At 55.3% G+C, this 23,232-nt stretch overlaps 1 protein-coding gene across 1 annotated transcript; it reads right to left on the reverse strand.

The window, feature by feature from the left end:
* Positions 1 to 3,914: 3,914 nt before the first annotated feature.
* On the reverse strand, positions 3,915 to 23,184 carry C2H8orf58 (chromosome 2 C8orf58 homolog). Its single transcript, XM_039521713.1, has 7 exons — positions 22,290 to 23,184; positions 13,135 to 13,814; positions 8,764 to 8,928; positions 8,026 to 8,215; positions 7,294 to 7,406; positions 6,449 to 6,567; positions 3,915 to 5,065 (listed from the first exon to the last, which is right to left on the reverse strand). Exons 1-7 carry the CDS (start codon positions 22,336 to 22,338, stop codon positions 4,963 to 4,965), a joined length of 1,419 nt encoding a protein of 472 aa, XP_039377647.1. The 5' UTR covers positions 22,339 to 23,184; the 3' UTR covers positions 3,915 to 4,962.
* Between the last annotated feature and the right edge of the window lie 48 nt (positions 23,185 to 23,232).

The following is a 23,232-nucleotide window of genomic DNA, read 5'->3' on the forward strand; positions in this document are numbered from 1 at the left end:
TTCTTCGGATGCATGCTCCAATACGTCTGTTAGTCTGTAAGGTGCCACAGGACTCTTTGCTGCTTTGTTAGATGACATCTTGGTGCTACCCCCTGGAGGCACAGCCCTCCCTCATTGAGGCAATACTGACCCCTGCAGGCAAGAGTCCCACAGCACCTTCCCACACCCTCACTTGCACAAGGAGACACTCCTTCTCTCCCAACCTCAGCCAACTGTGCATCACCCAACACCTTGTCCCCCCTCCCGCACAGCTGCCTTACACAACTCCCCCCAGCAGCATCACCCCTCCAGCTACTGGGACATGGCCTTATGTACCCCTTATGCTTAGAGAGGGAAGAGGGTGAACACCGCTGATGAACTCCAGCCAAAGTGATTTCCATCAGTAAGCCAGGGGTAGGACACAGGCCACCACTCATGGGAGTTACCAAAAGTGGTCACCTCTCTTCAAAAGCTTGTACACCAGAGAGCAGTGATGGTCCATGGCCTTGACACGTAGTCGCTCGTGATAGGTGGTCTCTCTTCCGAGGTGGTCTTTCACAAAGGTTTTACCATAGACCTAATTCTAGAGGCCAGTAGGCCCTTTGGGAATTTGCTCCTTGGACTCTCAAAGCCTGGCCTGGCCCTGGCCTAACTTAATTCTTTCCCTTAGCTCTGGCAAATGGATCCTACCACTATCCACCCCACAAAACTGACCCATTACATCTCCTAGCCCAAGTCAGCTTTAACAATCACAGCGCCTGTACATTATTCCCTGCCAGGGAAGGGATAGCACATGAGCTGCTAGGAATAGCCATTACCCCTACATCATAATCACACTAAGACCATATGCAACCTGTTAATTGAAATTATTTATGCCTTATTTTAAGCACGTATTTAATTCATCCCAAATCCTTTCCCCACAGATAAACATTTAACCATGCAGGAGATTGAGCAATAAATGGAGTGCATCTCGAACAGTAAATCTACTCCACGGAGCTGCATGGAGGATTATAATGGAGATGTTACTGCCATCATGTGGCTAATTTTAAAACCTTCCCCACTTTCATTCAGGATAGGTTCTCCCCTTTGCCCCTAGCCCAATTCCTCAGTAGGAAGCAGAACCGATAATAGCTCCACTTCTATCCAAATGCAGCACATGCTAGCTAGCCGGGATCTGGCTCCTTACAGATGAAGGCCTACCTCACTTTGGAAGGGGCGACTAAGCTTTAATGCAGATGCAAGCCATAGACAAACCCATCAGAGCAGAGGGTAGGCAGAGTTTTCACAATTGCATACAGGGCCGGCTCCAGGGTTTTTGCCGCCCCAAGCAGCAAAAAGCCACGATCACAATCTGCAGCTCTATCGTCGCCACTTCAGTCTTCAGCGGCAATTCGGCGGCTGGTCCTTCGCTCCAAGAGGGAGCAAGGGACCCACCGCCGAAGACTCGGACGTGCCGCCCCTCACCGTTGGCCAACCCAGGCAGCCGCTTGCTGGGCTGGTGCCTGGAGCCAGCCCTGATTGCATAGTATTGATTATTGAAAGACAGGGTAGAAAAATAACTGCTCTTACACAGGGCCCAAATTCAACTAGGTCGTTGTCTAAAAAAAAAAAAAAGAGCACTGAAGTCACAGGCCAGCCCCAACAACCATAAGAGAGTATGGCTCAACCTTGGCAGAACTGCAGCAAGGATAGGTCTCTTCTCAGCTCCACCTCCTCTTCCTTGGAGAACCTTCCTCCCCACTCTCCCTGCCACAACTCCCCTGAGCTCATGCTGGGAGAATAGGATTCGTTAATTTCCCACACATGGCTTGGCTCAGCAACCTTACAAATCCCTGCACTTGAGAAAGCTGTGATCTTTCCTGGGGCCAGAAGACCGTTAACCCCTTGTCTCTGCCCTGTCTATACAGCCCAACATGCTCCTTAGATAGCAAGTCTGTCCACACACACAAGCACCTGCTGTAGATATCTATCATGTGAGCACAAGAACCAAATTCCATTTTCGCCCTCTCCATTCTATCACTTCTCTACTCTGCCTCTCAGCCAGGGCCAGCTCTAACTTTTTTGCCGCCCCAAGCGAGAAAAAAAAGAGCACTGCACCGCCAAAGCTCTCGCCCCACCGAGCGCCTCGCTGCCCAAACACACACCTCCGAAACAAAACAAAACCCTCCAGCGCTGCTCCACCGAACCAAAAAAAAAAAAAACGAGCGCCACCCCGCCCCAAGCACATGCTTGGTCAGCTGGTGCCTGGAGCAGGCCCTGCTCTCAGCTATAGTTACTTCTGTATAGGTCTGTAGGTCAGAAGTCTTCATCATTCACTATACATATAATAATCCCAACTCTACTTATAAAATGATGGGGTCTAAAATTAGCTGTTACCATTCAAGAAAGATCTTGGACTCATTGTGGATAGTTTTCTGAAAACATCCACTCAGTATGCAGCGGCAGTCAAAAAGGTGAACAGAATGTTGGGAATCATTAAGAAAGGGATAGATAAGACAGAAAATATCATATTGCCTCTATATAAATCCATGGTACGCACACATCTGGAATATTCTGTGCAGATGTGGTTGCTCCAGCTCAAAAAAGATATATTGGACTTGGAAAAGGTTCAGAAAAGGGCAACAAAAATTATTAGGGGTATGAAACAACTTCCGTATGAGGAGAGATTAATAAGACTGGAACTTTTCAGCTTGGAAAAGAGACGACTAAGGGGGGATATGATAGAGGACTATAAAATCATGACTAGTTTGGAGAAAGTAAATAAAGTTATTTACACCCCTTCTCATAACACAAGAATTAGGGGTCACCAAATTAAATTAATAGGCATCAGGTTTAAAACAAACAGAAGGAAGTATTTTTTCACACCATGCACAGTCAACCCATGGAACTCCTTGCCAGAGGATGTTGTGAAGGTCAAGTCTATAACAGAGTTAAAAAAAGAACTACATAAGTTCACGGAGGACAGGTCAATCAATGGCTATTAGCCAGGATGGGCAAGGATGGTGTCCCTTGCCTCTGTTTGCCAGAAGCTGGGAATGGGCAACAGAGGATGGATCACTTGATTACCTGTTCTGTTCATTCCCTCTGTGGCACTTGGCACTGGCCACTGTCGGAAGACAGGATACTGGGCTAGATGGACCTTTGGTCTAACCCAGTATGGCCACTCTTACGTCTGAAAAGCACTGGTAAGTGCTCTATAAATGCTAAGTATCAGGAGTTACAGGTATCAGTGATGCCAAAGGGGAGTAGGTAGGAGACAGAAGCAACAGCAGGAATATGCAGGACAGGAGGCAGTGCTGGGGCTGACCCTACTCCAGGTACCCAACATCCTTGGATCCTAGAAGACATGGGCATTCAGCATTAAGAGCACGGTCACAAGTGCATCTTCTCTTGATTCCTGTGCAGTTGTGCTCCATGCATTTGTCATCACCTCTGAAGAGATTCCCGATTAATGTCCTCCATGCAGCCTGGATCTTTAGCTCGCCTCCTTTGGTTACCTTTCCACTACGCGTGTTACTCCCTACGTGCTACACTGCTGATTTGTCCCCAGTGCCACTCCCACGCAGACTCCTCTGCAGCCAGACAGTACGGCTAGGTCATGAAGCCTGCATGAGGCTGACACTGGGTGACCAATTCATCCCTTGCCCTAGCAGAGGGGCTGGCTCAGGTGGAGTAGCGGCACATGGCACTTCATGCTGCACTGGTCTCTTAGGCCAAGCTGTTATCTCCCCAATATTGACAGGCCAGAGCGTGAGAGGTGAGGATCCTGGGACTCCTGCATGGTAGACGGATACCAACAAGCTGCCAGAACGGCGCACACACTCATGAGTCCTATCATGCAGAAAGGCCCTGCATGCACAGACTCCCCATTGGCCAACCTACAGCCCAGTAGCGTGGGGGCGTGAGAAAGATGCCCCCACCTCTCGCTTTACAGATCAGGATGCAGAACTCAGTGGTAGTTTATTTTTTTAAGTGTCCAAGAATCCATCAGCCTCCATAAGCACCTCTCTCCATGAGGCCATATAAATACATTACATACAAATACACTGGTGCATTTACAAAATGACCAGGTGCTAGCAGTGGTGGACTAAGCAGTCAGATGAATTAGTTCACTTTCGACAATGCTGGGGATTTCTCACTGCTGTGCAGAGACCCCCCAGAGCTGGAATCCCAGCCTAGGCAGGGGTCTGAACAGAACAGGAGCATGGATGGACATCCCCTAAGGAGGGCAGAAGACTTCCGGTGGCACACAAGTCAGCCCCATAGTTCAGTTAAGGTCCGCAGGAAAGCAGCCCAGTGGTCAATGCTCCTTGTTACCCACTGTTGAGACCCTGATACCAAGAGCAGCCTTCAGTCACAGGAGGAGGAAGGTGGTGGGAGAGAGTCAGCTAGCACTGAGAGCGCCTCCTAGCTTCTGCAGCGGCACACTGCAAGCAAGGAAGTAGCAAGATTTCAGAACCAGCCTGCTGAAGACAGACATACCCAGAGGGAGATGCTGGGCAAGGGTGTGTGTATATGTGTGGTGGTGGTGGTGGTGGTGTGTGCGGGGGGGAAGAATATGGAAACAGACACCAGAGCCTGCTGGGGCTAAACCAGGTTCCTTGAGGACCTGCCTCAATGGAGGAACGAGCCTCCTACACATGCCCACCGCGAGAGGTTAGTAGGGAGAGTGTGCACCCCAGCGTTCATATGTCTAAGCAGGCTTGATCCACAGCTGCTTGGCTTCAATGTCACAGCTCCACAGGAACAGACAACAGAGCAACACCCGCCCCTCACTTCCTCCTTTTTCCACGGAAGGGCCAGAAAACCCATCAAACTCATCAAAGCAGGCGAGACTGGGCAATCCAAACCAGCGTTGAGGGGGCAGTGGGATGAAGGGGACCCTTCGTGGACTGTGTGTACTGCTCCCCCGCTCACGGCAGGGAAGACTCAGCAGCTTTAAATCCTTCAGGTCTCCAAGAGGCTCCCGCAGCCTCGGGGCGCTCAGCGCACAGAGAGGGTTTTCGAGCGGTGTTTCTTCACCCCCAGTGCTGGCAGGAAGCTCCTCCTGGGGTGGGAGCCTTGTTTCTCCAGTGAAGCCTCCAGACTGCAAGGGAAGAGCAGGGGGTGGAAAACATCAGGCTGGGGACACCATATACCAGTGCTGAGGCAACGTGCTCCCCTGTCAAATCCCAGATCAGCCAGCAAATTACACCCATGGCCCTTTGGATCCCAGCCATCTATTGCCACCCTATCACAAGCCGGAAGAGGCATAGGGCGGGGAGAAACAGCTGTCCCCTTCAGTTCTCCCTCAGCCACTCCTTTCAGTCCCCATTGCAGAGAGACAGCTGCATTGCCCTACCCAGGGCAGATGGTTTGGGAGGCACTCTCCAACTGAACCACTAGGGGGCAGTGGTTTCAGCTTCCTTTTTCCCCTTGACTCACACCCAGGCTCCCTGGACCACGAACAGCTCATGCCTTGCTCCTTCTGCCAGGCTGCTGCTCACAGGGTCCCGGTTTCTGGCACCTGCCCAGTAAACGGTTTCATCCTTAGGCAGCTGGAGCGAGAGGCAGCATATACAGGCCTCTCAGGAGGGGGCGCTCCTGGGGGGAAATAGCTGGCTGCGGGGGAATGGCACACGGGGCCTCCCATCCCTAGGTCCTGGGGTGGTGGTGACCAAGGAGGGATCTCCCACCTGCTGATGGCTTGGTGGCCTGGGTAAAACAAGTTCTAGGGGCCACCTGCCCACAAGAAGGATGTTGGTAAATTGGAGAGGGTGCAGAGAAGAGCCGAAAACCACTAAAGGATGAGAAAGCCTGCCTTCTAGTGTCAGACTCGGGGGAGCGCCATGTATTTAGCTTAACACAGAGCAGGTGAAGAAGTGACGATCACAGACTAAGTATCAACAGGGGGAACAAATATTTAATACTCTTGCCATTGAGCCGAAGAAGGTCTAACACAATTCAATGACTGGAGGTTGTAGCTAGACAAATTCCGACTGGAAATCAGGTACGTTTTTAACCTTGAGGGTAATTAACCATTGGAACAACTAACCAAGGGCCACGGTGGATTCCCCAGCACTGATACTTTTCAAATCAAGATTGGATTTTTTTTTTTTATTTTATTTTTTTTTAAGAGATCTGCTCTAGGGATTATTCTGGGGACCTTCTCTGGCCTGCGCTAGGCCGGAGGTCAGACTGGTATCAGAATGGTCCCTTCTGGCCTTGGAATCTGTGCGTCACAGACAGAACAACCTGGAACCCTTGTTGGCCTCCTCAGCAGAGAGGCCATGGATCAAGTGGGCCATGGAGACTGCCCCCTCCCTTGGGCTCCCTCCAGCATGGCTAGGCGTCACAGGGAGGAGCCTGCCATGCCTCTCCCCTGTCTGTACCCAAGCTGGGGTGAAGGTCTGCAGGGCTTTCCCAGCAGTCTATTCACAAGGAGCTGCCTTCTCTTCCCTGCTCAGTCTCTAGGCTAGGGCAGCCTTACCTACAGTGTCTGCTGTCGACGGCAGACTCCCCGAACGGGGACGGCTCGCTGGCCCGGATGGATTTCCTGGTGATCCTGTTGATCAGCACTTTGACTTTCCCCCAGTGCGAGCGGTCGTTCTGAGAGGAAGAGTGACGGCAGCGGTGAAGCAAGGCAGGAGTGAGGGCAGTGGCTTCTCCTGCCACGTAGGTGCAAGCCAGAGCCCTGGCACCCGAACACCCAACCCCCGTTCTCAGGGACAACTCTCCCTCAGGAGACATGGGCAGGGCAGAAAGAAGGGCTTTCCCTCTGGCAGGGGCAGAGGAACCCCAAACCCCTCCCCGGGTAGAGTGGTTGGGAAGGGATAAACAAGAGTCTCAGCTGCTGGCTGTCAGGAAGCATTTCCAAAAAGCCACTTCCCCTGCAGCTGCTGGAAGTGGCGGGGGGGGGGGGGAAGGGGGTGCTCAGGCTGGACAGGCATTGCACAGCGCTACTCTCGCCTGCAGAACAGCTTAGCAAGCGGCACCAGGAGACACAGAACATAAGAGTGGCCATACTGGGTCAGACCAAAGGTCCCTCTAGCCCAGTATCCTGTCTTCCGACAGTGGCCAGTGCCAGGTGCCCCAGAGGGAATGAACAGAACAGGGAATCCTCAAGTGATCCATCCCGTCGCCCATTCCCAGCTTCTGGCAATAAGAGTTAGACACACTGGGTAAGTGCCGGCCCACCACAGGCAAAGAAGGGCACCAGAACTAGATGCACATACAGGGTCTTCACAGCATCAGGATGATTCATATGGAATTCGTAGGGGATCCTTGTTTTCTCCCTCCCCTCCCCATCCCTGCTCTGCAGGGCATGAAACTTACCCTGGGTCTCATGTTTGGCGGTAGGGTATGGGCTCCCCAGTCCGGCTGATCCAGCAGGGTGGGTGAGCTGATGCAGTGCACTGCTGTCTTCCTGGAGCAGACTGGCTCGTTCTCTGCAGGGAAGAGACAGCATCAGCACCCATTATCTGCTGAGTTAAAGCGATCAGTCCAGACGCAGCCCCCGGGAGAGAACCCAGGCCATCTAGCACTAGGGCCAGCCCCACATGGCCAGAGCCTGGGGTCAGTACTCCCTGCTTTAATGGTTTCAGAGTTGCACACCCACCTGGGAAAGCCTCATTCATCATTCACCAAGCTTAATTTCAGAGCCCAGGCCTTTTTAATGCCAGAGACCCTGTGCTTGGCATTTACCGGGGAGGTGGGAGATAGACTTCCTGGTCTGGGATTTCACTCTCCCCAGGCCAGCGGGGGCAGCACACCCAGCCCCAAGGGGGCTTGGGGCATTGCTCTACAGGGAGAAAGCTGGCCAGTGGAAAATCCGAGGGAGCTGCTGCCAGATCGGAAGGGTGGGGCATATTCACGGGAGGGTGGAGAAATCCTTAGCAGCAGCCCTGTCCCCCTCCCCAAGGAATGAGCCACCCCAGCGAGGACATTCAATTTGCACAGCATGGGTCTCATTAATTTCAGGGGTGCAGAGAGGGAGCTCCTTGCCGCCAGGATATGCAGGGGAAGGGATTGGGACTTGGGGCTGCTACTCAAGCCAGGCTCACTCACCTGAGCTCCGGGGCAGGTCCTGGAGCACTCTGGTATCTGAGGCCGAGCGCGCCCTGAAGGGGTGGGGCCTCCAAGAGTCCAGAGGCAAATCCTCCTCCTGCATTTCCACCTCCGCCCTGTTCTCAGGCTCTGGCTGGGACAGCCCCCGCTCTTCTGGGGCTCTGCATGGCCTCTCCTCAGAGGGCACCGCCTGCCAGGCAGAGAGGATACATGGAGTGAAAAAAAGCAGCTGCAAGGATTTGGGGGGTGAGGGGAGACCTCTAGTCATTCCCGCCCCCACCCTCATAGCAAAAGGAATCCCAAAACCCAGGGAAGACCCACCTTCCCCCTCTTCCTCAAAAGTACACCTCTACCTCGATAGAACACTGTCCTCAGGAGCCAAAAAATCTTACTGCGTTGTAGGTGAAACTTGCTTTGATCCACCAGGGTGCGCAGCCCCGCCCCCCGGAGCACTGCTATACTGCGTTATATCGGGTAGCGTTATATTGAGGTAGAGGTGTATCTGAGACAGCCCCACCATGGCTGGAGATCTAAGAGGACAGAGGACCCCCACACACACCCCACCTTCCTCCAAGGGGATCACACGACTGCAAGGTGTGCAGCGCCTCTTTCTGGGGGATACAACTGGACAAGCAGCTGCATCCTCCCTTAAGGAATGGTAAGACCTAACCACTGCCCTCCCACCCTGGTTCCTAGCCATGCCCATTCCCCTGTGCCCCGCCGCACGGCCAGCCTTACGTTCTCAGCCTGCTGGCCCCACAGCCGACTCTCCATCGCCTTCTGCTGCTGCTGGAGCTGCAGGTTGGCCTGCTGCAGTTGGGCAATCTTCTCCAGCATCAGGCAGATGTGCTCCAGGTAGCGCAGGCCCTGGCCTGGGAGGGTTAAAGAGGAGTCTCTCCGCACCTGGGGGATGACACAGCACAGCGCGTCAGGCACAGGCAGCGTTGGGGACAGGGCACGACCTGCAGCTCTCAGTCGCTCCCACCAGGGCAGCACTTGTTGCTCCCCCCAGTTTGTCAACGTCTTGCAAGGGGTCAAGGTGCCCAGAAACAAATGCAGTAACCTGGGGGGCAGGGTGGGGAGAGGTCCATGGAGGGGCTATTCACTAGAGGGGACCCATCCCATAGGGAGTGTAACACACAGCTGGGGACGATCTCCATGGTGTGGCCAGGACGGGACAGATCAGAACCTTCCCCACAGGGGCTGTGTTCAGACTGCAATGCTCCCTGCATCAGTTCCTGGCTCCCAGATCCTACACTGGCCTCCCCAGGAACAGCACCAATGTGAATAGCTGATGCAGCCGCCTTCGGCCTCTCCCACAGTGCTAGCCTCAGGGTCCGTGCCATGAACACGCCACAACACACCCTTGAGGGGTGGGTCAGGGCAGAGCGAAGCACCTAGATGGAGATCTGGATTTGCAGAACCCCCGGGGGGAGGGCTGGGGGCACAGTCAGATTTCCTCCTCCCCCACATTCAGCCCCTGTAGCCCCCTGACTGCTGGCACTTCCTCGGCCACACACGCTCTGAAGAGGTAGCTAGAGAGACAGCAGCTGTTTAAGGGGTTTAAACCAGATTATGAAACTAGGGCATCCCAATTATGCCTGATGCAGGCTGGCTCCATCCCTCTCCTCACACGGGGAGAGTGGGTTGTTTGTGGGTTTTTTGGAGGAGGGTAGAATCGGATCTATGCCAGGGACAATCCAAGAGGAGATGAGGCTCAGGGCTTATTCAGTTCTAAGAGCAAGCAAGGAGCCAAAGCTGCAGAGGCTGGACTCTGCCAGCTCCATCGTTCCGGGACCTACAGAGACACCCAAGCCCTACACCTCCTCCCGCTTCCCAGCACAGAGCAGCACACAGACGCACTGCACCGGGGAGGGACAGAGCCATGAACGGACACGTCACAGCAGAGGACAGGTTACGTTCAGAGGGTGGTTAAACACTTCACTGTGTAATTGGGGTTGGGGCTGAATGAAGGTTACATTCCCTCAGGTCACTGCCCCCCTTTGCTTACTGGGGAGGTTGTGAACTTCCCTCACAGCAGTGCTCTGCCTGCTGCCACGCCAGCTGGAAGTACAAGCCCCCTGTTATACTGATGGAAAGCACAAAGTTCATGGAGCAGCAGCCTTTTCCCCACCCAACAGCTCCTCTCAGCCAGGCAATCCCATCTCAGGTCAATCGGTCCAGCATCTACCTGTCCGCATGGCACCTGTATCTTGCCACTGCCATTGGCCTCTGGCCCTTGGACCGATCCCTGGAATGCAGCCTGCAGCCCTGAGCTCCGGGGTCTCCAGGTGACAGGCCAGAGCTCCGGCCAGTGACCAGCCCAGACAGGGAAGCCCAGCAGACTCCCACAGATCCTGTGCTTCGAATCTGAAGGGCTGTGGGGAGCCAATGGGCCTCTCCGTATCTACCCAGCCTTCTTGTGTCCCAACCCCCCTGCCAGACGCCCAGCCCCTGGAAGGCCCCAGACACTGGACAGTCTCAGTGGCTGGGAGTCTCAGGCTGGGCAGGGATTGCACAGCACTACTCCTGCCTGGGGAACTGCTTAGCAGGGGGCTGGAGAGCTGCCCCCACAGGGCAAAGGGGAGAGGAGCAGGGAGGAGTTCCAGCAGCAGGCTGCTCTGTCTGGCAACACAGGCTCTCGTCCGCTCGGCCTAGTGGTATCCTGGCCCCTCGAAGCCCAAGGGTGGGGGGGGTCTCATTGACCCCCATCCCATCTCACTGCTCCCCTGCAGCTGTACGGTACTTCCCCATGGCTCACAGCAATCACAGCAACCCAGCTGGCACCATGGACTGACTGACAGTCCCACAGCCACAGACCTTGGGTGAGTTCCTTTGGTTCTCTCTGCCTCAATTTCCTCAACCCGTAGCAGTTACGGGATCTCCCAGGAGGATGGTGAGGGTTATCAATAGCTATAAAGAGCTTCAGATCTTCAGGCCAAGCATCAAAACTTCCTCCCCAGTGCTGCCACCAGCTCCCAGCCCCACTGCCACCCCTACCTAGCCTGTAGGAGCTGCCCCTCACCCTGGCAGTCAGAGCGGGGGATGCAGGGCTGATGCAACCACTAGGCAAACTGGGTTGAGGGCGCCTAAGAGCCCGCTCAGGCGAGGAGGTGGAGTGGAGGTGAGCTAGGGTGTGGGGGGCGCGGGGAGGGCCACCCGCAGTAACGGGGCGGGGGGCGCACAGGGGAACCGCTCCCCGCCCCAGATCACCTCCACTGAGCACACAGCCCCTGCTCTAAGTCTCCTCCAATCGGCGCCGCAAGCCTGGGAGGGGAGGAAAATTAGAGCGACACCAGCGTGCTCAGCGGAGGAGGTGGAGCTGAGGTGAGCTGGGGCGGGCTCCCCGGGCGGGGTTAGTTGCCGCAGAGTGGGGGGCAGCGGGCTCCCCGGGTTGGGGGCTGGGTTAGATGCCGCAGGGGGGGCTCCTCTGGTGGGGGGGCAGGGGCATGGTTAGCTGCCGCGGAGGGCGGGGTTAGCTGGGGTGTGGGGTGGCACAAGGGGGAAGTTTTGTCTAGGGTGTGAAACTTCCTTGCACCGGCCCTGGGGGGATGACCCCAACATGCCACTATCCATCAGCACACGCAGGGCGAGGGACTACAGCATCCCCAGAGGGCTCTGTACATTGGACAGGTCCCACAGACATCCTGGGACCTCTAAGGGGCAAAGGAGGAGCCGTCCCACCTGGAGTGAGTGAGAGGAGATGGCGGTGTGGGGAGAGTCCAGCTGGCCCCACTAAGCCAGCAGAGCCAGGCACAGATGTAAGGCCTAAGAGCTCTACACTCCAGCTCACTAACAATAGCCCTAATGAGTCATTGCAAGCATGCACCAGCACATGGCATCGGGACCCTGAAATGAGTGCTCTGGAGAGGGGCAGGTGCACCAGCAAAGCAACTGGGGGGGGACAACGGGCGCAAACAGGATCCCAGCAAATTCTCTTTCAATGACCCACAGGCTAGCCCAACAGGCGGAACTGGCACTGCCCCCATGCCAAAGAGAACCGAGGTCACGTGACCAGAGGGCTCTGCATCTCAGGATAGGAATCACCAGGACACTTGGACATCGGAGCCAGATGAAACCTCATGACTATAGCTGGACAACACCTTCAGGCAAAACGTGGACATGCAGATTCAGCAACTCCGAGACAGCGCCCTGAATGGCGGGGTGCTGGGGGGTGTTGTTTTGGGGGAGTGGGAGAGGGGGCCGCAGGGAACACAACGGATGGGGAGATGGACAACAAAATTCCAAACGAAAAAGTCAAAATGATTCAACTGAAAATTGTTTGCTGCTGTTGTTGTAGCCGCAGGTCCCAGGATAGGAGACAGACAGACAGACAAGGTGGGGGAGGCAGAGGAGCTTGAAGAAGAGCTCTATGGAGCTCAGAACTTGTCTCTTTCACCAACAGAAGTTGGCCCAATAAAATATATTACCTCCCCCCCTCATCTCGATTCAAAACGACTTTTTCCCTGAAATTTCCTTCCATTTAGTTTCAAAAATAAAAAACCTCGACATCAAAACCAAACCTTTCCTTTGACCCCAAACTAATTTTTTCCCAACTCTTTGTACTGCCAGCAAACTGGAAAGTCAGTTATTGGCCCAGTTCCACTTACAACCAGCCCAGCGTCTGTCCACGCCACTTGGAGCATCCCAGCTTAGTCATCACAGGTGCAGTGATGACACCACAATCTAATTAGAGGCACTTCCACGTGCTTGTGTCATGGGATGGAAATGTGGAGCATTTCCCTATCTGAAACCACCCCGCCCTGCCTGTGGCAAGATGGGCTAGAGGTAGCGGGGTGATAGCCATCCTGTCTTCCCTGCCCCCAATACAGGGGAGAGCACACAGGCTTCCTCGCAGCAGTGCCTGCGGCCCAGACCACATCACATCACCCAGGGAGCTGTGTTTCAGCTGCTGCCACCTTTACGCTATGGCATCAGCATGAGGCTGCTGCTCCATACAGAACCACTATGTCTCTTATCCCATTGGCCCCATAGAGGCCACACCTGCTGGAAGTCAGTCCAGTTGCTACAGGTCTGAGGGGGTTGTCCCTCTTCTCCACCCCAGCCAGCCCCTATTGAACCACAAGGAAGCCTGTTCCCGGCACTCACCTCTGCCTCCTCCCCACAGGACTCAGTGCTCTGTTCCTCTAGGCTCCGGCAGCTGGAGAGGGCTTGGCTGTGTCCCTCTGGAGCCCCCTCTTTTCCGCTCAGCCCCTGCAAGCCGTAGGAGGCCAACAGCTCCAGTTCCACCAGGCTCAGGCTCTTCCGGCCGAGCGGCTTGGGAGAGCGGCTGGGCGCGTGGAGCTTCCGAGAGCGCTGCAGCACCTGGGCCAGCTTCTTGCTGACCGACAGGTTCCGGAGGTAGGCCCGCTCCCGGAGAGGGTCCGGCTCCTCGGGTCCCTCTGCTTCGGGGCAGCCCTCCTCTGGGTCGCTGGCAGCAGAGTCTGCGGTGGAGGGCTGGAACCCATCAAGACAGTCCAGAGAGAAGCTGCTCTCTGAGCCCAGAGGGGTGGAGGGTGAGTTCTCGTTGCCGGCCATCTCCACCCCGGAGTCCTCCGACTCCGACTTGAGGAGCCGCCCACTCTTCGGGAAGAGGCCCAGCTGGTGGGGGAGGTCAGGCTCCGTCGGTGACCCGGCCGGGCCCCATAGGCCCAGCTCGCCGCTCATTCTGCTGCCCCGCTGTGGCTTGGGAGCAGGATCCGTGCTCTCTCCGGAGGCTTCCTGCAGCTTGCGGTAGACACTGGCCGAGGTTAGCACCACGCAGCTCTCCCAGGGCTTCCGTGCGCCATCTGCGAGGCAAGAGAGATGGACTGTCAGAGAGGCTGGCTCCATCCCTCCTCCAGAGCACCGCAGCCCTGTCTCCTCCTTACCTGTGGCTATTCGAATATGGTACCTGCCCAGCCGGCAAGCCCTCCCCCTGACTCCAGCCTTCTTCCCTGCCCCATGCCTATCCCTTATTGCTCCATGCAAATTCCAGGGAGAACAACCGCAGCTCCTGGTGATTCAGGCGGGCGGGGAGTTTCAGGGAGAAACGCAGCAAAGAGCATGGGGGGGAGTTCACCATGGAAGTTTGTGCAAAGGGTAAAGACAACACATGCATCTCCTTGGGACATCAGAGGCCAGCCACTGGAGTCCCCAGCCCCTGCTCCCCTCCTTTTACAAGGTGTGTGTCAATCTAGTCCTCACTGAAAGCATCGTTCTACCCAGAACCAGTCGGCCAGCTGTGTGCAAGCCTCCCCCACCCCACGCTGCTAATCCAGCCCCGCAGCTTTGCCAGCACCTCAGCTCCCCAGCTATTCCAGCCCGGTGCACTCCCACAGCTCTGCCTTGCTCTTCCAGACCAGCGATTCCCACCTGGCTTTACTGAGAAACCTCATCTCCCAGCTCTGGCTCCCCGTTCCAGCTCTGCTGATGCACCCCCGATACTCTGACAGCCCCCCACTGTTAGTCCATTTCTGGGCCTCCCACACAGCTCTGCCGATGCACTTCCATGTAGCACCTCCTGTCCCAGCCCTCTCCTGAATAACTTTGGTCCGCTGGATATAGAGAAACACCCCAGGGAGACAAGGAAGACACCCACCCTCCTGTCCCCTCATTGAATCCTCCACCCCACCCCCAAGCTGTGGCTCAGCTAAGCTGTTTAAGGGACAAAAATCCACCTCCACCATCACCCCAGCCCTTCCCATGAACAGCTCAGGTGCAGTCCGAAGCATTAGTATCCTACTGCATCGCCTCAGGGCTACAGCAGCCCACCATTATCCAGAGCCAGCTCCTCTGCTTCCCCTTCGGACTCACACCGCTTGGACCCCAAGGGTAGAGTCCTCCCTCTCGAGCCACCTCCTCCACCCACCGCCCCTTGCTCTCAGCTTTAGGGTCTGCTCCTACAATAAAGTCCACTGTGAAGACGCAAGGCTATCCCTCCTCCATCCCCCACCCGTCCCTGGGGTTTCCAGACTCCCAGGCAAACCGCAGGCGTAGGGACTCAAGCTGCCCTGAGTCACACTCCTTTCCCCTGGCCTGGGAGCTCACCTCCTCCAAGCCAGAGCACAACCCTCCATGAAGCCCTGGGAGGCATGTGCATTAGGGGTAGAGGACACAGTAACTGTGGGGGAGATGACCTGGAGGCACGAGAGTTATCAGGGAACGCTTTCCCAACAGAGAGCCACCTGGCTGCGGGACCCTCTCCGAGAGGGATGGGAGCTGCTGGTGCCTGGGACATGTGTGACTGGAGTGGGCAGCAAGAACGGATCCTGCCCTGCCCCTGGCTGCAGAACACAGAGGTCTGATCTAGTTTCTGCAAGGGCAGCTCAGAGAGGGTCACTCGCCATTTCCCTGGAAGCTGCATCCATCTCCCTGCACTGTGACCCCAGCCCTCCTCCGGTGGCTGGGTTAGGAATTGGGATCCTTTGACCTCAAGTTCTTACACCCAGCCCAGTGGATTCATTCTGCATTTTGCAGCCCATTGCCAAGCGCGCATCTGACAGCCCAGCGCGTCCCAAGTCTCCCTGGAAACATCCCCTGGGGCCCGACCCAGATCCCAGGTCCTTTGTGAATTGCATTGCAGAGGTGCTTTGTAAACAGCTCCCTCCTGGCACCAGGCCCAAACCGCATTCCTTGGCGCTGAGCAAGCCAAGGCTCCGCTGAAACTGCCACTCTCACCACGTCACTCCGTGAGAGGGTCAAGTGTCCCCCAGCCCGGGGAAGGGGGCTGGCTCAAGGGTTGTCAGCAGGTGGTGCTTTCATTTGGGCACCACAGCCCTGCTCAACGGAGGGATAACTTCCCAGCTCAGCATAGCTCTCCCTGCCCCACTCCTCACGCTGTCGGCAGGCACCAGGATTTAAGAGCCCTGTTTCTACGCTTCCCTTGCCACTAGCGCACACAAGTCACCCTCCCCATCGCTATTAGGGATACTGACTAGGGCAGAGGTGGACAAACTTTTTGGCCTGAGGGCTGCATCGGGTTTCGGAAATTGTATGGAGGGCCGGTTAGGGGAGGCTGTGCCTCCTGACACACCCAGGTGTGGCCCAGCCCCCCACCCCCTATCCCCCCTCAATTCTCGCCCCCTCATGACCCTCCCGGGACTCTTGCCCCATCCACCCCCACACACACTCCCTGTCCCCTGACCGCCCCCGGAACCCCCAATCCTGACTTCCCCCCGCCGCCCCATCCAACCCCCCCTCATTCCTGACTGCCCCCGGGACCCCTGCCCCATCTAACCACCCCTTCTCCCTGTCCCCTGAAGCCCCAGCCCCTGACAGCCCCCCGGGGATCCCTGCCCCCATTCAACCCCTCTGTTCCCTGCCCTCTGACCGCCCCAACCCCTATCCGCACCCCCGCCCCTTGACCACCACCCCAAACTCCCCTGCCTTCTATCCAGCCCACCCCACCCCCCTGCTTCCCATCCCCTTACCATGCTGCCTGGAGCACCGGTGGCTGGTGGCACTAGAGCTGTGCTGCCCAGAGCACCAGGACAGGCAGCAGCACCGCTCACCGGGAGCCAGCCACGACACCGCACAGCTCAGAGCACCGGGTCAGGCCGGGCTCTGCAGCTGCGCTGCCCCAGGAGCTTGCAGCCCCACTGCCCAGAGCATTGCGCTGGCTGCGGAGCGAGCTGAGGCTGCGGGCCAGGGGGAACAGCAGGGGAGGGGCCGGGGTGAGCCTCCTGGGGCAGGAGCTCAGGGGCCGAGCAGGAGGGAGGGTCCCACGGGCCGGATGTGGCCCGAGGGCCGTAGCTTACCCACCTCTGGACTAGAGACAACATACCCCAGCCTGATCAGGGAAGCCAGAGGGAACAGACCTGCCAGCAACACAGAGCCCAGCGCCATCCTGTGGAGGCCAGGCGGAAAGCACGATCCACTGCAGCGTTAACGGGTTCCACGAGGAGGCAAATCCCGTCCTCCCTGCCTGCGAGGATAAGTCAGCCCAACGCAGGGCTCTCAGGAAAGGAGAGATGCACTCCCATAAGACCAACCCAGCCACTAAGGTGCCCTAATCTGGGCTCTTCCAATGACTCGTTCTCTCTCCAGAAGGGATGGAAAAGGGGCTTCCATTGGCCAACACAGCCCATGCCCCACACTGGGGTCAGCGCAGCCAGCTCCTCAGGTGGGGGCCTGACCCACAGTCTCCAGTCACTGCCCAGAGAATACAAGTCACACACTTTCTGCTGGGAGACAAGACGCCGTTTCCCACGCAACACACGGCTTAAAGCCACAAGGCCAGGTCTCTGCTAGGGGAGACTATGGCTTGGGATCGGCCTCTCTGCCGCCGCCACATGCACCTTCAGAGCAGGCAATATTACCCTTCCCTGATCCCCAGAGACTGGGCCTGCCCCAGAGCCCCCCAGCAGGGAATGTTTCTAGAAACCAACACCATCCCTCCCGCCCTCTCTGGCATCCTGGGAACATTAGAGACCAAAGACACTTATCTGTGCAGCTGGGCTGGGTTCAGTTCCCCTGATGGATGGATGCTGCATTGCCTGGGGAGGGCCCAGCAGTGAGATAGCTGGGTCAACTGCTTATCTACGCGAGACACAGGCAGGAATGCATCTGCCATCACCTTGCAATACGAGACATAATTGCACCCAGTGTAACCAGCAAGACTCACTCGGAGATTGCAGTCCCACATCTCCTCCCATCACAGGTGCCCAAAACCCCCAGTGTGAAAGTGTCAGGAAGTGGGGGGAGGGGCCCAGAAAGCAGATCCTCCAAGACAAGATAGACAAGCTTTCATTCCCATGCTGCCGGACAGGTGGATCTAGGCTTTGAGCCACAAGCGCTGACAGTTGCACATGCCCCCAGGTGCTACATGGGAGGAAGCCCTCCAGATGGTCTAGCTATCTGTTAAGAAGACTTTCCACCCGCTGACCCCACCCATGGGCCAATATGGTGGTTTAGGGGTCAAGAGTGGCTTTGGGACAACCAACCAGCCACATGGATTTCAGATTTTAATATGTTATTAAAACTAACGTTAAAAAATGATATAGTACACAGGTTAAGAAAAGAGTGTCTGTACATCCGGGTGTAGTGCTTAGATTACCCACCAATACAAAGTTTGTTTTTAAAGTCATAAGATACATATAGTGCATAATCAGCAATAACCCAAATGTAGGTGAATAAATTTAAGAACACAGTTTAGATATTAGCAGCCAAGAATTCGGGTACATCACTCATGAAAAGTTATACAGAGAGTTTGTTGTGGAAAGCAAATATAGCAATAAGTGAGGATTGTCCCTCAGTAATTGAGAATTTAGGGTAGGTTGTCCATTTAGAAAATACAGTCCATGAGGAAAGTATTTCAGTTACTTTCCCGACTGTGCATCTACTAGGACACCAGTTTATTTCACACACCTCTTCTTGTTTTAGCAAGAAGAGCTCTCCCAATTCTCTTATTTCAGCTCCTTCCTTAAGAAAAAGTATTACTTTTAAGATTACTACGAACTAAGAACAAATCTTAAATCTGGACCGAGGAGGTGGAAAGACAACCACACAGACACCAACATTTCAAACTTGAGCATCTACAAAGCTAGGTAATTAGATCAACAGTTAGGACCCTGAGTAAATGGCTAGATCAGGGGTAGGCAACCTATGGCACTCGTGCCAAAGGCGGCATGCAAGCTGATTTTCAGTACCACTCTCACTGCCCAGGTCCTAGCCACTGGTCTGAGGGGCTCTGCGTTTTAATTTAAATTTTAAATGAAGTTTCTTAAACATTTTAAAAACCTTATTTACTTTACATACAATAGTTGAGTTATATATTATAGACTTATAGAAAGAGGCCTTCTAAAAACATTAACATGTATTACTGGCATGTGAAACTTTAAATTAGAGTGAATAAATGAAGACTCAGCACAACACTTCTGAAAAGTTGCTGACCCCTGAGCTAGAGCTTCCAGAACTGACAAGTGTCCTGCTCCCACTTCAGACAGAGCTGCAGGTGCTCAGCACATCTGAAAAGTGGGTTAGATCACTCAGGGCTTGTCTGCACATGAAAGCTAAACTGGACTAAGGTAGGGTGTGAATTTAAAGCAGATTAACGATTCCAGATTAGTTTCATGTATGGACAGATTTATGCCAAATTAGTTTAACTCCGGATATACTGGAAGTGGAAGACACCCCACGTAGACAAGCCCTAAACATTGATTTAGATATCTAGCTTTATCGACACCTACGTCTGAAACATAGGAGCTGGCTGTGGTCAAGCGCATGCCATGGTATGGGGTCGGGCATGGCGTTGTGCTGAGCCCAGTGTGGGGCCTGGGCTGTGGCAGCCAATGGAAACCCCTTTTCCACCCCTTCTGGAGAGAGAACAAGTCACCAGCAGAGCCCAGATTTGAGGATCTTGTCTGGCAGAATTGGTCTTATGGGAGGGCATCTCTCCCGTTCTGAGAGCCCTGCATTGGGCTGACTTAATCCTCACAGGCAGGGAGGACAGGATTTGTGTCTGGAGACCAAGATGTAGGGCCACTCCTGGACACACAGACTATCCAACACAACCACATAATTTCTTGTTTGCACCCCATTATAGGGCAAGCTTCTCAGCTAGTTCTTTATGTATTTAATCATACACAAACAATGCTACTACAATAGTTTGCTTTGAAGATGCATGGTTCTGTGCCAGAGCTATGTCTGAACAGTCAATAATTGCCTCACAAGGTGTTGTGAGTCAGCTGAGCTAAGACAGAGATACTAGAAAGGTTAAGTAACTTGCCCAAGGTCATGCACCAACTCATGAATTCCTGGACTCTGGTTTCATGCTCGGTCCACTAGAACACATCACATTTGCCTCACATTCCAGGAAGTATCCTGACCAAAACAGAAGTGGCACAAGACCAAGATTTCATTCATATCATACACTGCAGATTATCAAGAGCCTATTGGTTTTTGAGCAAGATAAGACAGATACCTAAACAGCACATGCAACCAAAAGGCAAATGCATGTAGGACCGGCAAGCAGATTAATGCCCACTCAGACAGGCAGCAGTTAAATCTGCAGCATTCCTCATTTATTTTAAACAACAACTTTGCAATTAATGGCCAAAAAAACCACCTTGCGGGGACATTTTTATACAAATTCCAGTAATTCCCAAATATTTCCATCAGCCTGCGGGACTGTTAGCTCCACCCCCAGTTTCAAGGTGGGGTGGAATGTACACACACAAGGTAGTTTTACAAGGAAAGACTGGAGGGAACAGATAATAACAGATACATGGGGCCTCTTGCCACCCTTTCTCTCTCTCACACACGTGTATTTAATGTTCATGCTAGCGCAGCCCTGCTAATTTCCTTATTCCCAGGACAGGCCCAGCACCAGTAACTGATGCGTAAGCTTCCTCCTTGCCCTCTCCACATGTCCATGCTGCCAACATACCTCAGTGCTGACCAAGAGGGAGCTCAGCCTACCTGCATGGCCTGCTCAGTTCTTTGCCTTGGTCTGCTGCTAACACCTGTGGCTACTGGTAGCTGAACTGGGGCTTTCAGTTACTACGGATCTGCAGTGGATTTGATCCCATAAACCAGAGCTGAAAGCCTCCTTGTTCTGTCACCAATCCCAAACCCGCTAGCCTCCTCCAGCATGTAGCTGAGCCAGCTGTCCATGGCACACCTCCGCTTGGACATAGGTGTGGCATGTACACAGCCCCCATGCAGGGAGCTCAGAGACTCACTGCTGGCTTCTCGCTGTGAATGGTTTCCAACTCACTCTCTCCTGCATCCTAGCTCCATTCCCTGCATGGCTGTGTCTTTCCCACCCCTCTGAGGAGTCCCCTTTTCCATGCTGGAAGAGGAAATAGGGTTCAAAATAATCCAGGGGAAACAGGGCAGGGCTGAACTCAGAGCTAGGCTCAGAAGGAAGATTGACTGACACCCCCACCCCACATGTCAAACAGCAAATCACTGGCAGAGCCAGGAACAGAACCCAGGAAACCCCTGCTGGACCCCCCACACCCAAAGCACTGAGCCCCACTGGAATTGTTCTGGGACTCTGAATTACAGAGCAGCATAAGTGTTATTGCTCCTCATGGGACTGTGTTGTGATTTCCGCTGGAGGGCGGCAGTCCTGGTGGGACAGACAAAGCCACAGACGGGCTGGTCCGAGTCTCCACTGCTCAGCCAGGTCCACACCAGCACACTGCTAAACTGGTTCGGAAAACCGGTTTCACCAGCAAGTTGGATAGCGGCTGCACTACAGCGACAGGGCCATGTTTGACATCAGGTGTCAAGAACAGCAGTGGAAAGAGCAGTTACCCTCTCTGCTCCAGAGGTCCCCAGCTATGCGCCTTGTCCGTATGGCTGGCTGGTGGGGTCCCAAACATGTTTCTGTGTTACAGGGGGTTCTGGTGTGGAAAAGGTTGAGATTAACTGAACTACAGTGGAAGTACGAGTGTGCCTAGCTCAGTGGAGCCACATCTACTCTAGGCTAAACCACTGATCGGAGTCATGGTCAGGGATGACTCTGGAGACCTGCACCCCAGGAGGGAGTGAGCCCCATAAGGAAGCACAGTTTCTGTGCTGTAAATACACCCCTTCCTCGCCCCCCTCCCCAAGGGAACTCCTGCAGAAAGCGCTGACACCCACTGACTTTCCATAAGCCCCTTCCCCAGTGCAGAAAGTCACCAGCCCAGGAGCCCCCTGTGCTGGGGAGGTCAGAACTGAGGGCGGGGCAAGCCCATCCCGGACCAAGTTAGCTTCGCCCCTTCCCTCAAAGAGAGGGAGCTGCAGCGTGGAGCACTGCACCTTGGCAGTTTGTTTGTCTGGGCTGGATCGCATAGAGCCCAAACAAATCCAAAGCTTCGGGTGCACGGAGCAGGGAGTGCCCTAGGGTGCCTGCAGGCCCCACCCAGAGCAGGGAGCTCCCCAGAAATAGGACACCCATCAAGGCACCCAGAGCAGGAACCGTCCCTAAGGCGCCCAGAAACAAGGGCCTGGCGTGGGGGTGACGGGGCCAAGGGAAAGTCTGGGAAACAGGAACCCCAGCAGGGAGCCCCGCACCTCGCGGACCAGACTCGCTCCCTGCCAGCAGGGCGCACTGGGCGTAGGCACAAGGGGGCACGGAGACCCGCTGCGAGGCGCGGGGGAGGAGAGCGCCCCGTGCAGAGGAGCAGCTCTGGGGGAGCGCCGGGGCCGCTCTGGGCTGCGGGCGGAGGAGTCTCTCCGCGGGGGCAGCTGCGCGCATGGAAGGGCGCTGAAAAGCCCCGGAGCGCAAAGGGAGCGGAGAGAGCCCCAGGCGTCCCCAGCCCCTCCGCGGCTCCCACCCCCGCGGGGCTCACCTCGGCTCCAGAGCGGCTCCACCGCGAAGACCCGCCGCCTCCTCAGCATCTCCCTGCAGCGCCGAGCGGACACCGGCTCCCGCCCCGCGTGCGTGCGCCAGGCTCCGGGCGCTCGCTCTGCCCGGCCCCCCTCGGCTGGCTCCTGGCCGCGTTCTGCGGGGAGGGGTCTGCCTGGGCTGGGACACTCCCAGAGGCCGGCTCCCCCCGCCGGAGGGGCGGAGAGAAGGGGGGGTGTTGATGAGCAGCACGGGGGGGGTGAGGAGAAAATCTCTGTTCACGCCCTAGGCTTTAGGCTCGGGAGGGAAGAGTCCTGCCCAGCCAGCCCGCGCTGTGCTGCGGCAACTGTCCCTTTTGTTGGCTTGTGAACTGGAAAATAAATCACTCATCATAAAGCTGTCGAAACCGCCGGTGCCGCAGCCCCTCTCCACAATCGGCTGAGGGAGCTAATCTCTCACGGGCACGGAGAGGAGGTGGTTTGCATAAAGCCCCGCTCAGGAGTGAGGGTACTACCGCCACGTGAGCCCAGATCCTCAAAGGCATCTAACTAACCGGTGGAGTTGCTGCCTCCCCCCAAAGTATGGGGTACAAGCCCCTACTTGTATGATGCCCAATCCCCAACCTGATGGGACAACAGTCTGATCTAAAGGCCCGCTCCTTAGATGGTTCCCTTTGCATCTATATGACCGATTTATCAGATGGGGAAACTGAGGCACAGAGAGGGGCCACAACTTGCTAAAGAGCAATTCAGTGGCAGAGTTAGGGAGAGAAGAACCCACTTCACACTAACCGCACACCCAACAGAGGGCAGGGGCTGGAATAACAGGGATAGGGCATGGAAAAACAGACTATTACACCTGTAAAAGGAAGAAAATCCCCTTCAGAACTGGGGGCACCTGCTATTATTGAGAGAGACAGGAAGTCAGACCTGCCCACAGCTGCCCTC

Source organism: Mauremys reevesii, linkage group 2 (assembly GCF_016161935.1).
Source record: "Mauremys reevesii isolate NIE-2019 linkage group 2, ASM1616193v1, whole genome shotgun sequence".
NCBI lineage: Eukaryota > Metazoa > Chordata > Testudines > Geoemydidae > Mauremys > Mauremys reevesii.